This window comes from Ranitomeya variabilis, chromosome 1, assembly GCF_051348905.1.
Source record: "Ranitomeya variabilis isolate aRanVar5 chromosome 1, aRanVar5.hap1, whole genome shotgun sequence".
Taxonomy (NCBI): domain Eukaryota; kingdom Metazoa; phylum Chordata; class Amphibia; order Anura; family Dendrobatidae; genus Ranitomeya; species Ranitomeya variabilis.
In genome coordinates, this window is record NC_135232.1 from 659,403,540 (window position 1) to 659,417,557 (window position 14,018).

General features: G+C 45.2%; 1 protein-coding gene across 1 annotated transcript in view; it reads right to left on the minus strand.

Annotated features, from left to right (window-relative positions):
* Positions 1-425: 425 nt before the first annotated feature.
* The window catches only part of DCAF5 (DDB1 and CUL4 associated factor 5), a 71,433-nt gene continuing 57,840 nt past the window's right edge, over positions 426-14,018 (minus strand). The window contains exons 7-9 of the mRNA XM_077262960.1: positions 11,122-11,188; positions 3,358-3,485; positions 426-2,543 (exon numbers count right to left, since the gene is read on the minus strand). Coding sequence (XP_077119075.1) covers positions 864-2,543; positions 3,358-3,485; positions 11,122-11,188 — 1,875 coding nt within the window. The 3' untranslated portion in view covers positions 426-863. The remainder of the gene's footprint in view (positions 2,544-3,357; positions 3,486-11,121; positions 11,189-14,018) is intronic.

Genomic DNA, 14,018 nt, shown 5'->3' on the forward strand with positions numbered 1-14,018 from the left:
CCCATTCCCTTAGATAGGTCTATGGAAACACTAGTGTATAACATTGGTTGTTAATGGATGCCGTTTTGTGGGTAAAGCTACCGCCTACTTGTGAGGCAGAGCGGCCGCTAACACTTAATTAGAAGTTTCAGCTGTTCGCGGTCATTGCTGTGTAATTTTTGCTGGCGCGCGCCTGGGATGAAGATTACTAAAAACACCGACTGATAGTAGCGTTGCGTTGGCATAAAACCATGCTGCAGTAGGATGATGGCCACTAGACCATATGCCATAACCCAACAAGGCTAAAGATAACTTTCCGAGCCATATAAATTTTCATATCACTCACGGGACATCGTTCCTCATTGTTCATAGTTAGTGGGTAAACAAGCAGTGCCAAACTAATGGACATAGCATCACCCAAAGTTGCTAAAGAAAACCACCTGAACAAGAAGTGACTGAAAAGAAGGATTTTCTTTAATTTCTTGGGTCAGTCCTAAGATTTTCCGGTCACAGATATACATCGATCCAAAACAGATCAAGATTTTGCTTTGGCAAAAAACAGAAAAGAAACCTGTTAACAGTTGGGATTTAGCCGCAGCATTGTGTCACTTCCACTCCACTAAAAGATTATTATTATTTTTTTTCTATATATATCCAGCAGTGCAGGTACCTACTGTTGGCAGATATTTCATACCTAACCTTAACATAAAAAGGGAGAGAAAAAATTATAAAAATAGCTGAAAGAAAACACTGCTGCCTTTAGTGCAAACTCAACTGGGCTATGTTTCACAAATTGATAGACGTAGCCTCAGATTTTTTTTTTTTATGAATTGTACACACTTTAGGAAATCTCCGCAACAACATGAGGAGACGAAAAGAAAAAACTAAAGTTTCATTTTCTTTTCAGAGGAAGAATTTTCTTGTTCCTCTGGCCAGTGTCTTTTTAGTCCGCTTGGAGGCTGTAGACCTCCCTTGTCTGTGTGACATGTGGCATTTTCTTTGGTACCCCTAGAAGAGCCCACGTCTGTTAAGCACATGCATCTATGCAGTGATGCCACCTCTGGCAGGGAGATAGTATTGTCTACATTGGGGTGCGTACGGCAACAAGTGGCTACCGGCTCCCCATAACTTTGCCCGCCGTTGTTAGAGTCTATGGATGAATGAAGATGCAAATGACCATTGGTCTGGTGAGAACAAGTCACTTCTGCATCCTCGGCTTTTATTTCACCCTCCTGGCCCTTTATGCTGCTGTCTGTGCTGGTACAAGGGGATTGCTGGCTTACTGTGACCGGACGAGGCTCGGTGCCTGTTTGCACTGAACTGCTATCGTGCACATCACAAGAGTCATCAGAGCTGGACGTTAGCTCTTTATGGATGGACGTGCCATTCAGTTTTTTTGACTCGGATGGATATTCTATAGACCCTGCGTCTTGAGAAGAATTTTCTATATCTTCTGAGCAAAGTTGCTTTTCCTTGTGATGCTTCTTTTGGTGGATAAGGCTATCTAGTAAGGAGTCTTTACTATCAGAAGTATGGTCGTTTTCTACAACCGGTGGCAATGTATTACTACTTCTTCTGCTGGTTCCTGGCCTTGTGTCATCACTATCTCCATCCATAGTGGAAGATTCACCATCTTTACTTTTAGAGTAAGATATGTAAGAATATTGAAGCCATTTGTAAGCTTTGTAGATTTTTCTTTCAACAGAGTCTATATTAGGACAGAGTGAAGATTTACGGCCCCCTCGGGTCGGACTTCTATCTGGTGAAGACTCAGCAGATGTAGACAGTTCATCCACTGTAATCTGAGGGTAATCATACACATCCTCGCCAATTATTACTGATGTACTTTCAGAGTTCAATTTTTCCTCCTTTTGCATTTTCTGCTTCTGCCTTAATGCGTTGCGCTGTCGCATTGAACTCCTACGGTCATTTAGTGTGTCCTCCTCATCACTGCTGCTGCTGTTACTACTACTGCTGCTGGTGCTACTGCTGGATCGGTTCTCCTCAGGGCTTGGGGAGCGTGGGCGAGGGAGTGTGCTATCCTCTGCTTCGGTTTCCCCTGCATTGTCCTCAGAGTCCGAGTTGTTGGCAATGGCTGCTAGATATTTGTCCTGGTATTTTGTAAGTGCTAATAGTCGTAATTTTTGGGATGTAGTCCTAGATCTTCTAGAGGGAGAGTCATTTGATCTCTGCGATTCCCCAGCTGTGGCCGCCTCGTCAGACTCTCCGGGGATCTGTGCGGGAGAAGGAGGTAGGGAAGTGGACGACTCAGAGTCACTATATGCCGAGCGTTCGCTGACGCCAGGGTGGAGCTGCAGGATTGTGCTGTCACTATCAGAGTCTGAGCTCCAACCCTCTATCTCACGCCTGACAAGCGAGTCAAAAAACGCCATCATTCGTGGGTCTTCCTGGATCGACTGGTTGGCATAGTCATGGGACAATCCACTTCCACTATTGAGCACAAGTCCAATGTATTCTTCATGTGTGTACAAACTGCGGGAATCGTCCTCTCTCTCTCCATAAAGATCCCCAGAACAGTTGGGTTGCTTATATGGGCTCCATATCTAGAAACAAAAGACAACAAACTTAATATTCATAAAAAATAATGTTCATAAAACACAATCAACAATCATCACATGAGAAGGAATACTAGCGGCAGTATCCATGGATGGGATTTATTCATCTGGCTACCTGTACAGGGGCTATTTCTAGGCCTACAATATAGACACTGGCTACCAATCAATAAGGCCAGCTTGGAGATTATCCAACCATGTTAATTTATTACGAGACCTTTACTTTTTTTATGAGATAATTATTTGTTAAAGTTTTTAAGAATATAACAAACTACAATAAAACCAAAGGATAATCCTCCCCCATCAATCCCAACCTATCTTCTCCATGAGTAGATATGTATATAGTAGTATTATTTTTTTCATACAGGTGTCCCCTTTGCACAACTCAGGCTGGTACAAGTGTTGGTACTGTCAATTGAACCAAGATTTAAACATTAGCGATGAGCGAATGTCCTCAGATAAGGTGTTATCAGAGTATGCTCGGGTGCTAACCGAGTGTCTTCGGCGTAATCAAAAAATATGTTTGAGCCTTTGTGGCTGCATGTCTCGCGGCTGTTTGGGGATTGCCTCCTCCAATTGTTGCTGCTCTACTGATCATGGAACAGTTTTCTTTTTCTTCTGTGCCCCTGCTTACGAAAATTTTCCCATTCAACCAACTGGGTGTATACCACAGAACATTATTTTGGCTTAAATGTTACTGTGGACATAAATGAATGTAAGGAGAAGCATATACGTAGCTACGCTAGGTGTGATTTTCTTATACTGATCCATAGAATAATACGAGCAGCTTTACTGAGCACCTCACCTTTATGATCTTCTCTACGCCTGAAGAACAGATCATGTAGCTGTCAGGGTTAAATCGCACTTGATTAACAATTGACCGATGTCCCTTTAGAACCATAAAAGCGCCATTTACAACTCTTCCTAGTCCACCTACGAGAGAAACGAGTAGAACACAATAACACAGACAGGATAATTGGCAATCTAATGAAGAGTAAAGAAACACAGAAATTATATTAAGACTGATTACTATTCTGCTGCATCTTATTGCATCTTGCCCTTTCATGAAGAACGTCAGTCATGTCCTGAGCATGTTACACAGTAATCAGAAGCTTCTGGATTCATGCCAAGCCATTTACAACAACGGTGATGCAATAATCTCCTTTGCTCAGGAAGACATTAGCCTATTTGTGACTGCAGCGCCTAATGTGTGCTGTATGCTTGGACTGCAATCTGTTCATATGCAGAGAATTGCAGCTAGGACGAGCAAAAGTAGCAGAGAGAAAATACAACTAATTGACACAATTATTACACTAAGTAACACAACTATTTGTGACAGTCACTGGCACAGTGTATAAGGGGAGATACATGTCACTGCACATACAGCGGTGAGTGATGTAAAAACCAGGATATTTTTTGCCTCCAGCACGCTACGTGCCGAGAGGGTTAATTTAAAGTTACATATGGGCTGGTTTTAAGTGAGCACCCATAGAGTAGGAGGGAGGATGTTCAGGCATCCACTCCTGCAGAATGGACACCGGTATGTGTACTAGCAGGACCTGTGGTGATGTCATGATCATTTGATCATCACATGGTCCTGGTTAAATACCTGGACATGAGAGAGTCTTTGTGGGTGTCTTGGGAGAGGAGGTACTCCCATGTAGCTCCAAGGAGGAGCTGAGGACAGTGTGTACTAGTGTATGCAGGTTGAAACCTGCAGAAAAAGGATTCTGTTGAACTTTGTTATGTTGTCCGTTAAGCCAAAATGGCTCTGCTTTTGTTTATCCTGAACCTTGCCTTGGTGTATGCTGACTTTTTAATAAACCAGCAGGTGTTTCACTACCAAAGTGTTCCTGTGTCTACCTGAACAAGCAGCTAAGCATGTCAACCCCTCACACGTGGTGTTTTAAGTGCGGGCAGTGTTCCAGGAACATGCACAGAGACTGATGACAACTACATGTCCTGGGTGAAATCCACTATTCAGAACGAGATGTCCGGCAGCAAGGAGGAGCTTGTGAAACATCTTGTCCAGGTACAGCAGCAACAACTGCTGCCAGTCAACAGAATTTAGCGCAAAAGGAGAAGACTAAGCTGTTCAAACAGCAGCTTCAACACCATCTGCAGCAGTGACAGCAGCAGAAGGCGCTAGCACGGTAAATGGAGATCCTCGCAGAAGCGGTTCATTTAAGGCTGGCGGTCTCCTCTCCGTCTCCAGCTGATGATGCGTACTTCCAGAAAAGGGTAAGGCGAGCCATATGGATAATGACGCCAGGGGATGACTTTGAAGCCTTTATGACTGTGTTCGAGTGGGTGGCAGAGCATGAGAAGCTACCACCAGAGCAGTGGGCAGAGGTACACTGGAGCCTTATCTGTCGGGGAAACCCCAAAAGGCACATTACGACCTAGCCCTCCAGGATGCCAAAGAATACAGGAAATTAACTGAAATTCTGTTACGCCTAGGAGTAGCAATGTCTGTAAGAGCTCAGAGAGTACACCGCTAGGCGTATGCTGGAGACAAACCTCCATGCTTCCAAATGTTCGATTTGTTGCACCTAGTCCAGAAGTGGCTACAGCCAGAGACTTCCACTCTGGCCCAGATGGTCGAGCGTGTGGTGATGGACAAATTCATCCACTCCCTTCCCAGGCTAACACAGACCTGGGTTGCCCAGGGCGACCCTTCGAATGCAGATGACCTGGTTGGCTTGGTTGTTGAGAAATCCCTTGGGAAACCAGATGATGCTACTTCCCCGTACTGGGATACCCAAAGGGGGGCAGGCTCACCACGAAAAGGGAATAGACCCACAAATGTGGGGCATACCAATCCTGCTGAAGGGTCCCCTAAGGCTGTTATGAAGGACGTGGTGTGTTGGCGGTGTCACAACCCTGGACACGTAGCCACCCGGTGTCATATGTCCTCTGAATCCCTGGACTGCAGCATAGGTGGGCACTGCTCCTATTATGCCTATCTGGCCTGCAGTATGGACTGTCAACCCGGCTGCGGCCCGCAGTCGTGTGCAGTGTCCGTCAATGGGGTGATGGTTCTGGGACTGTTAGACTCTGAAAGTCTGGTGACCCTAATCAGATCTGCACTGCCTCACCAGTTAATTCCTAACACGTTTGTGGGCGTCTGCTACATACACGGGGATGCCAAGAACCACCCTGTAGCTAGAGTAACCATGGGAACAGACTGTGGTAATAAGTCCCATGAGGTTGGAGTAGTAAAAGACTTAATCCATCCTGTCATACCGGGGCGGGATTTTTCTCTGTTTTGGAACTTGAGGCAAAAGGGGGCCGTACAAAGTGTCCAGGTAAAAAGCCAGGCCCCTCTGAAAACGGCTCCATCAGAATCAAAGGTGAAGGAGTTTCCTCTATGTGTCCTCGCTGGAGAAGAGGACGAGATGGTAACGGAGGGGTCCAGCTTCTCTAACTTAGAGGTGCCCGAAGAGAACTTTGGGACTACTCAACTTCGAGACCTTACATTGAAGAATGTGACTGTACGTAATGGGATTGCTTAAGAGCCGGGGGCGGACACCAGGTTCACTCATTTTGCAGTCCATGGCAAGTTGTTGTATCGGGTGACTAAACTGAGAGGGAGAGAGATATTAGAGCATCTGTTAGTTCCAGTACCCTACCGGCAGAGGGTTTTAAACATGGCTCATTCGCATGTTTTGGGTGGACATTTGGGGATGGAAAACACTCAGGAGAGAGTGAAACAGAGGTTCTATTGGCCAGGATGTTACTGAGAGTTCCTAAATTATTGTAGGTCCTACCCCACCTGTCATATTAACTGCTTTTACTTCTCACTTTCAAAACCCCTAAGTTCCCTTGCCTGTGATAGAGATCCCCTTTGAGAGGATTGCTATGCACCTGATAGGTCCTACACTAAACTAAATAGCAAACCACTAGAGACTCAAGGTCTACAAAAATTCAATTTTCAACAGCAGAAAAAAAAGGCAGCAACACTTACCTGCCCAGATCTTGGAACAAATGCACTGCAGGGTGCAGCCAGCCCATAAAGCAAGATGTTAGCAACACAGGTGCAAAATACCAGATCAACAGCCACTCTCCACATACCCACTCCTGGAGGGGGTGACTGCCCAGTATACAATTGCACAATAAAGGCCCACATAGGGCGTTGTTCACACAATGGTTCTGCATAGTGTCCTACACTAAAGTAAATAGCAAAAAGTAGGGGTGTGACTAATAGGCTGTTAACCAGACACTATGCCGTACCATTGTGTGGACAATGCCCTATGTGGGCCTTTATTGTGCAATTGTATACTGGGCAGTCACCCCCTCCAGGAGTGGGTATGTGGAGAGTGGCTGTTGATCTGGTAATTTGCACCTGTGTTGCAAACATCTTGCTTTATGGGCTGGCTGCACCCTGCAGTGCATTTGTTTCAAGATCTGGGCAGGTAAGTGTTGCTGCCTTTTTTTTCTGCTGTTGAAACCGGATAGGTTCCCTTATTAAATCTGCGTGTAGCCATCAGTATATCTTAGTGGTCATGGACTACGCGACCCAGAACCCAGAAGCAGTGCTACTGAGGAACTCTTCGGCTAAAAGTATCGCCCAGGAGCTTGTCTGTATCTTTGCCAGGACTGGTTTGCCCAAGGAGATTTTGATGATCCAGGTTACCCCGTTTAAGAGCAAAGTGATGCGAGAGCAGTGTAGAGTCGTACAGATCGCCCAGCTGCGAACCTCCGTTTACCATCCATAGACAGATGGACTGGTGGTGCGCTTCAACAAGACCTTGAAGGCCATGCTCAAGAGGGTTGCTGAGAAGGACGATCGGGACTGGGACTATCTACTCCCATTCCTGCACTTTTCTATCAGAGAAGTCCCACAGGCCTCCATTGGCTTCTCGCCATTCGAGCTCCTGTACCGCCGACATCCACAAGGGCTCCTGGACATCCGAGGTCATGCCGCACCAGAGTGTTATGGAGCATGTTGCCCTGCTGCAGGAAAGGATGTCACACATAATGCCCATCATAAAGAAACATCTTCTCCAGGCACAGGAGACCCAAAGTGAGGGTATACAACCGATCAGCGAGGCTAAGGCAATTCCAGCCCGGGGACAGCGTGGTAGTAGTTATCCCTTGGGTGGAGAGGAAGTTCTTAGCCAAGTGGCAAGGCCAGTATGAGATCGTGGAAAAACTCGGGGACGTGAATTACAAGGTATACCAGCCCAGTCGCAGGAAGCCACACCGGGTATACCATGTGAACTTACTCAAATCTTGTCGGGACTATGAACCGCTGGAAGCTCCTTGCCTGGGGGCCTGTTCCAAAGCCAAGGTTGAGGAGGTCGTGATTTCTGAGACGCTAATGCTGGCCCAGAAGCAACAGTCAAGAAAAGCTGCAGCAGAACCGTGACCTGTTCTCGGAGTTGCCAGGGCGCACCCAGGTCATTGAACACGAAGTACTAACAGAGCCGCATGTAAGGGTAAACCTCAAAGCCCTACAGAATCTCCGAAGCACGCCGGGAGATAATCTCAAAAAAGCAGAAGAGAATGCTGGTTTCGGGGTGATAGAGGAGTCAAGAAGTGGCTGGTCAAGTCCCATCGTCCTTGTACCGAAGCCCAATGGCGAGTGGCGGTTTTGTAACGACTACCGCAGGCTCAGTGAGGTGTCCAGTTTTGACGTGTACCCGATGCCCCGAGTGGATGAACTAAATGAGTGATTCGGGCCCGCTAGGTACATCACAACTCTCGACCCGACAAAGGGGTACTGGCAGATCCCCATGTCCCAGAGCACCAAAGAGAAGATGGCCTTCTCGACACCAGATGGGTGTTTTCAGTACACCAGAATGCCCTTCGGACTGCAGAGCTACCTTCCAGAGGGCGATGCATCGAATCTTGGCTCCACACAAGAAGTATGCTACAGCCTATTTGGATGACATTGACATCTTCAGCCCTGACTGGAGTTCGCATCTGCCAAAAGGTACAAGCCATCCTCGATGCAATAAGGAAAGTAGGATTCACCATAAGTCCAAAGAAGTCTGCCATAGGAAAGGAAGAGGCCAGGTACTCAGGCTACATCGTCGGAAGAGGCGAAATCAAGCTCCAGTTGAATAAAATAGAGGAAATTCAGGAGTGGCCGCAACCGCTCTCCAAAAAGCAAGTGAGGGCGTTTTGTGGAATTGTGGGGTACTACCAGCGTTTTATCCCAAACTTCGCCGTAATTGCTGCACCGCTAACGGATCTCCTTATGGGCATCAAGTCGACGATGGTGCAGTGGACTCATGACCCAGATGGCGTTTCAAGACCTCAAGCGGACTATGTGCAAGCATCCGGTTCTGGTCACACCAGACTTTAGCAAAGAATTTGTGGTCCAGACCGATGCTTCAGAGGTTGGGTTGAGAGCCGTGCTGTCACAGGAAATAAATCGTGAAGAGCATCCCATTCTATACCAGAAACTCTCTTCTTGCGAGAAGAATTATGCCACAGTAGAGAAGGAGTGTTTAGCTGTAAAGTGGGCTGTAAACACCCTGAAGTATTACCTGCTAGACCTTAGGTTTAAGTTAGTGTCAGACCATGCCCCTCTGAGATGGTTGAGAGAGAAGGGTAAGAACGCCAGGGTGACTAGGTGGTTCTTAGCCCTTTAAGACTTCACTTTACAGGTTGAGCATAGGCCAGGGAGGTTACATGGTAATGCAGATGACCTTTCCCGAATTCCCTGTTTGATGTCTGAAGGTGCCAAAACCCCTGGCTTTGGGCAGAGGGAGGGAATATGTGACAGAGTCACCGGCAAAGTGTATGAGGGGAGATACGTGTCACTGCACATACAGCGGTCAGTGATGTAAAAAACAGGATATTTTTTCCCTCCAGCACACTAAGTGTTGAGAGGGTTAATTTAAAGTTACACATGGGCTGGTTTTAAGTGAGCACCCATAGAGTGAGATGGAGGGTGTTCACCATATCCCCTCCTGCAGAGCCAACATCGGCATGTGTACTAGCAGGACCTGCGGTGATGTCACGATCACCTGGACATGGGAGACAGTCTGTGTGGGTGTCTTGGGAGACTAGGTACTCCCACATGGCTCCGAGGAGGAGCTGAGAACAGTGTGTAGTGTCTGCACGTTTCAACGTGCAGAGAAAGGACTTTGTTTGTTTTGATGTCTGTTAAGCCAGGAAGGCTCTGCTTTTGTTTTTCCTGAACCCTGCCTTGGTCTATGCTGACTTTCATAAACCAGCAGGTGTTTCACTACCAAAGTGTTCCTGTGTCTACCTGAGGAAGCAGCTAAGTGTGTCAACCTCTCACATATTATACAAAATAATACAACTATTATACTAAGTAACAGAATTATTCTTACCCCAAAAATGCATGGAGGACTATGTGGGGAAATTATTCTGCATGGAGGACTATGTGGTGCCATTATTCTGTATGGAGGACTATGTGGTGCCATTATTCTGTATGGAGGACTATGTGGGTCCCATTATACTGTATACTAGTTGGCCTTTGACTTTGTCAAAGTTTTTCATTTTCGCCCTCTATGTATTGGACATCCCTGCTTTAGACTGTGCTTACTTTGTTGGCTCTTGTTTCAATCACTGTCACCCACTGTTTTTTTGCTGGATGAAGCCAGGCTTGGAAAGGCTGGAAACTGTCACATATACACTCACCGGCCACTTTATTAGGTACACCATGCTAGTAACGGGTTGGACCCCCTTTTGCCTTCAGAACTGCCTCAATTCTTCGTGGCATAGATTCAACAAGGTGCTGGAAGCATTCCTCAGAGATTTTGGTCCATATTGACATGATGGCATCACACAGTTGCCGCAGATTTGTCGGCTGCACATCCCAAAGATGCTCCATACAAGGCAGGATGGATCCATGCTTTCATGTTGTTTACGCCAAATTCTGACCCTACCATCCGAATGTCGCAGCAGAAATCGAGACTCATCAGACCAAGCAACGTTTGTCCAATCTTCTACTGTCCAATTTCGATGAGCTTGTACAAATTGTAGCCTCAGTTTCCTGTTCTTAGCTGAAAGGAGTGGTACCCGGTGTGGTCTTCTGCTGCTGTAGCCCATCTGCCTCAAAGTTCGACGCACTGTGCGTTCAGAGATGCTCTTAGGCCTACCTTGGTTGTAACGGGTGGCGATTTGAGTCACTGTTGCCTTTCTATCAGCTCGAACCAGTCTGCCCATTCTCCTCTGACCTCTGGCATCAACAAGGCATTTCCGCCCACAGAACTGCCGCTCACTGGATTTTTTTTCTTTTTCGGACCATTCTCTGTAAACCCTAGAGATGGTTGTGCGTGAAAATCCCAGTAGATCAGCAGTTTCTGAAATACTCAGACCAGCCCTTCTGGCACCAACAACCATGCCACGTTCAAAGGCACTCAAATCACCTTTCTTCCCCATACTGATGCTCGGTTTGAACTGCAGGAGATTGTCTTGACCATGTCTACATGCCTAAATGCACTGAGTTGCCGCCATGTGATTGGCTGATTAGAAATTAAGTGTTAACAAGAAGTTGGACAGGTGTACCTAATAAAGTGGCCGGTGAGTGTAGGTTACCCAATGTGTATGAGCTGCTTATAAAAGATCTACAAATGCATTAACACACCTGCTTCTGGGCTGGACGGGATCTTCCACATGTACAAGTTGAAATCATCTGAGCCGGAGAGAATGTACTAAAACAAAAAAATATATATCAGACAATTTACTATATGAATCTCTCATTATAAGTCCTCAGGTTCCTCTATAAGTTTATAAGACATAGGATAGAGACATGCTATACATTAATCCACACACGACAAAAGCGCTCTGCAAACTAGCAGACATCTGTTCTCCATGACACACAAGATACACTTCAGCTTCCATTCATAGTCACGTTTATTAGGCAGCAAAAATAATAACCCTTATATCATCTGAACAAGCAGCATAGAAGATCCCAATGGATTTACTCAGGATACAAGTAAATCCAAGGAGAACATACTTGTTAGAAATAGACAGACTGTACAACTTAATACAAGTTAGACAAAGGCCCCCATGACACATTCTTGTCAAGAGAAGCCGCTTACTTCGGCCAGAATAATCAGCAATCTCATGTATTTGGAGCAGTAGCCAGATAGTCCCCGACAATGTCTGCTGTCACCGGAAATACAGGTTACGGGGAGTCGTAGTTGATAACTACGTGCCAGACTATAGCTGCCTAATGTCTGAGACACACGGACACGTGACCTGCGATTAAGGAATGCAATGATGTATGGGGATCAGTAAACCTAAACCAGGAAAGGAGGCGGCTGCTGTTGACAGACCACATACCCTAAAATACTCCAAATACAAGAATACCTTCTGAAAACAGGTACATACAGTGGGGCAAAAAAGTATTTAGTCACTCAGCAATAGTGCAAGTTCCACCACTTAAAAAGATGAGAGGCGTCTGTAATTTACATCATAGGTAGACCTCAACTATGGGAGACAAACTGAGAAAACAAAATCCAGAAAATCACATTGTCTGTTTTTTTATCATTTTATTTGCATATTATGGTGTAAAATAAGTATTTGGTCAGAAACAAACAATCAAGATTTCTGGCTCTCACAGACCTGTAACTTCTTCTTTAAGAGTCTCCTCTTTCCTCCACTCATTACCTGTAGTAATGGCACCTGTTTAAACTTGTTATCAGTATAAAAAGACACCTGTGCACATCCTCAAACAGTCTGACTCCAAACTGCACTATGGTGAAGACCAAAGAGCTGTCAAAGGACACCAGAAACAAAATTGTAGCCCTGCACCAGGCTGGGAAGACTGAATCTGCAATAGCCAACCAGCTTGGAGTGAAGAAATCAACAGTGGGAGCAATAATTAGAAAATGGAAGACATTCAAGACCACTGATAATCTCCCTCGATCTGGGGCTCCACGCAAAATCCCACCCCGTGGGGTCAGAATGATCACAAGAACGGTGAGCAAAAATCCCAGAACCACGCGGGGGGACCTAGTGAATGAACTGCAGAGAGCTGGGACCAATGTAACAAGGCCTACCATAAGTAACACACTACGCCACCATGGACTCAGATCCTGCAGTGCCAGACGTGTCCCACTGCTTAAGCCAGTACATGTCCGGGCCCGTCTGAAGTTTGCTAGAGAGCATTTGGATGATCCAGAGGAGTTTTGGGAGAATGTCCTATGGTCTGATGAAACCAAACTGGAACTGTTTGGTAGAAACACAACTTGTCGTGTTTGGAGGAAAAAGAATACTGAGTTGCATCCATCAAACACCATACCTACTGTAAAGCATGGTGGTGGAAACATCATGCTTTGGGGCTGTTTCTCTGCAAAGGGGCCAGGACGACTGATCCGGGTACATGAAAGAATGAATGGGGCCATGTATCGTGAGATTTTGAGTGAAAACCTCCTTCCATCAGCAAGGGCATTAAAGATTAAACGTGGCTGGGTCTTTCAACATGACAATGATCCAAAGCACACCGCCAGGGCAATGAAGGAGTGGCTTCGTAAGAAGCATTTCAAGGTCCTGGAGTGGCCTAGCCAGTCTCCAGATCTCAACCCTATAGAAAACCTTTGGAGGGAGTTGAAAGTCCGTGTTGCCAAGCGAAAAGCCAAAAACATCACTGCTCTAGAGGAGATCTGCATGGAGGAATGGGCAAACATACCAACAACAGTGTGTGGCAACCTTGTGAAGACTTACAGAAAACGTTTGACCTCGGTCATTGCCAACAAAGGATATATTACAAAGTATTGAGATGAAATTTTGTTTCTGACCAAATACTTATTTTCCACCATAATATGCAAATAAAATGATAAAAAAACAGACAATGTGATTTTCTGGATTTTTTTTTCTCAGTTTGTCTCCCATAGTTGAGGTCTACCTATGATGTAAATTACAGACGCCTCTCATCTTTTTAAGTGGTGGAACTTGCACTATTGCTGACTGACTAAATACTTTTTTGCCCCACTGTAATTGTTAAATCAAAAGAAACATAGAGACACATCCTTTTCTTGGCTTACCTTCCATAATACAATATGAAACGCTTGCAACAATTACCCTGAATTTATATTATCCCCATAGGGGCTCGCAGTCTAAATAGAGAAAAATGAAGGGTCTAATTCATTATTGCATTTACGCCATTTTTGTCTGTTTTTTGGGCGTTTTTCCTTTGTTCTTAATTCTTGTTTTAATCTGCATCTTTAGAACATCTATTTTATGTGTTTGCCTGCTATCTTTTTATGTTTACCATTATGGGTGATGTTGCAACTCTTTAAAAAGTCACAAACTTTGGTCTAAATGTTCTCTGGTGTTTCCCAGTCTTATGATATTTTAAGCTCAAATTTTGCATCATTTAGTGATACATGCGGCTTTTTTTTATTGAAAAGTCGCAAAACATGTGAAAGAAAGAAAAAAAGTAGCTTTTTCTTTTTTAATTTTTTGCAATATCCATGAATCACATGCACCATTTTTAAGAATTCCGTACAAAAAAAACCACACACAACTAACACAACA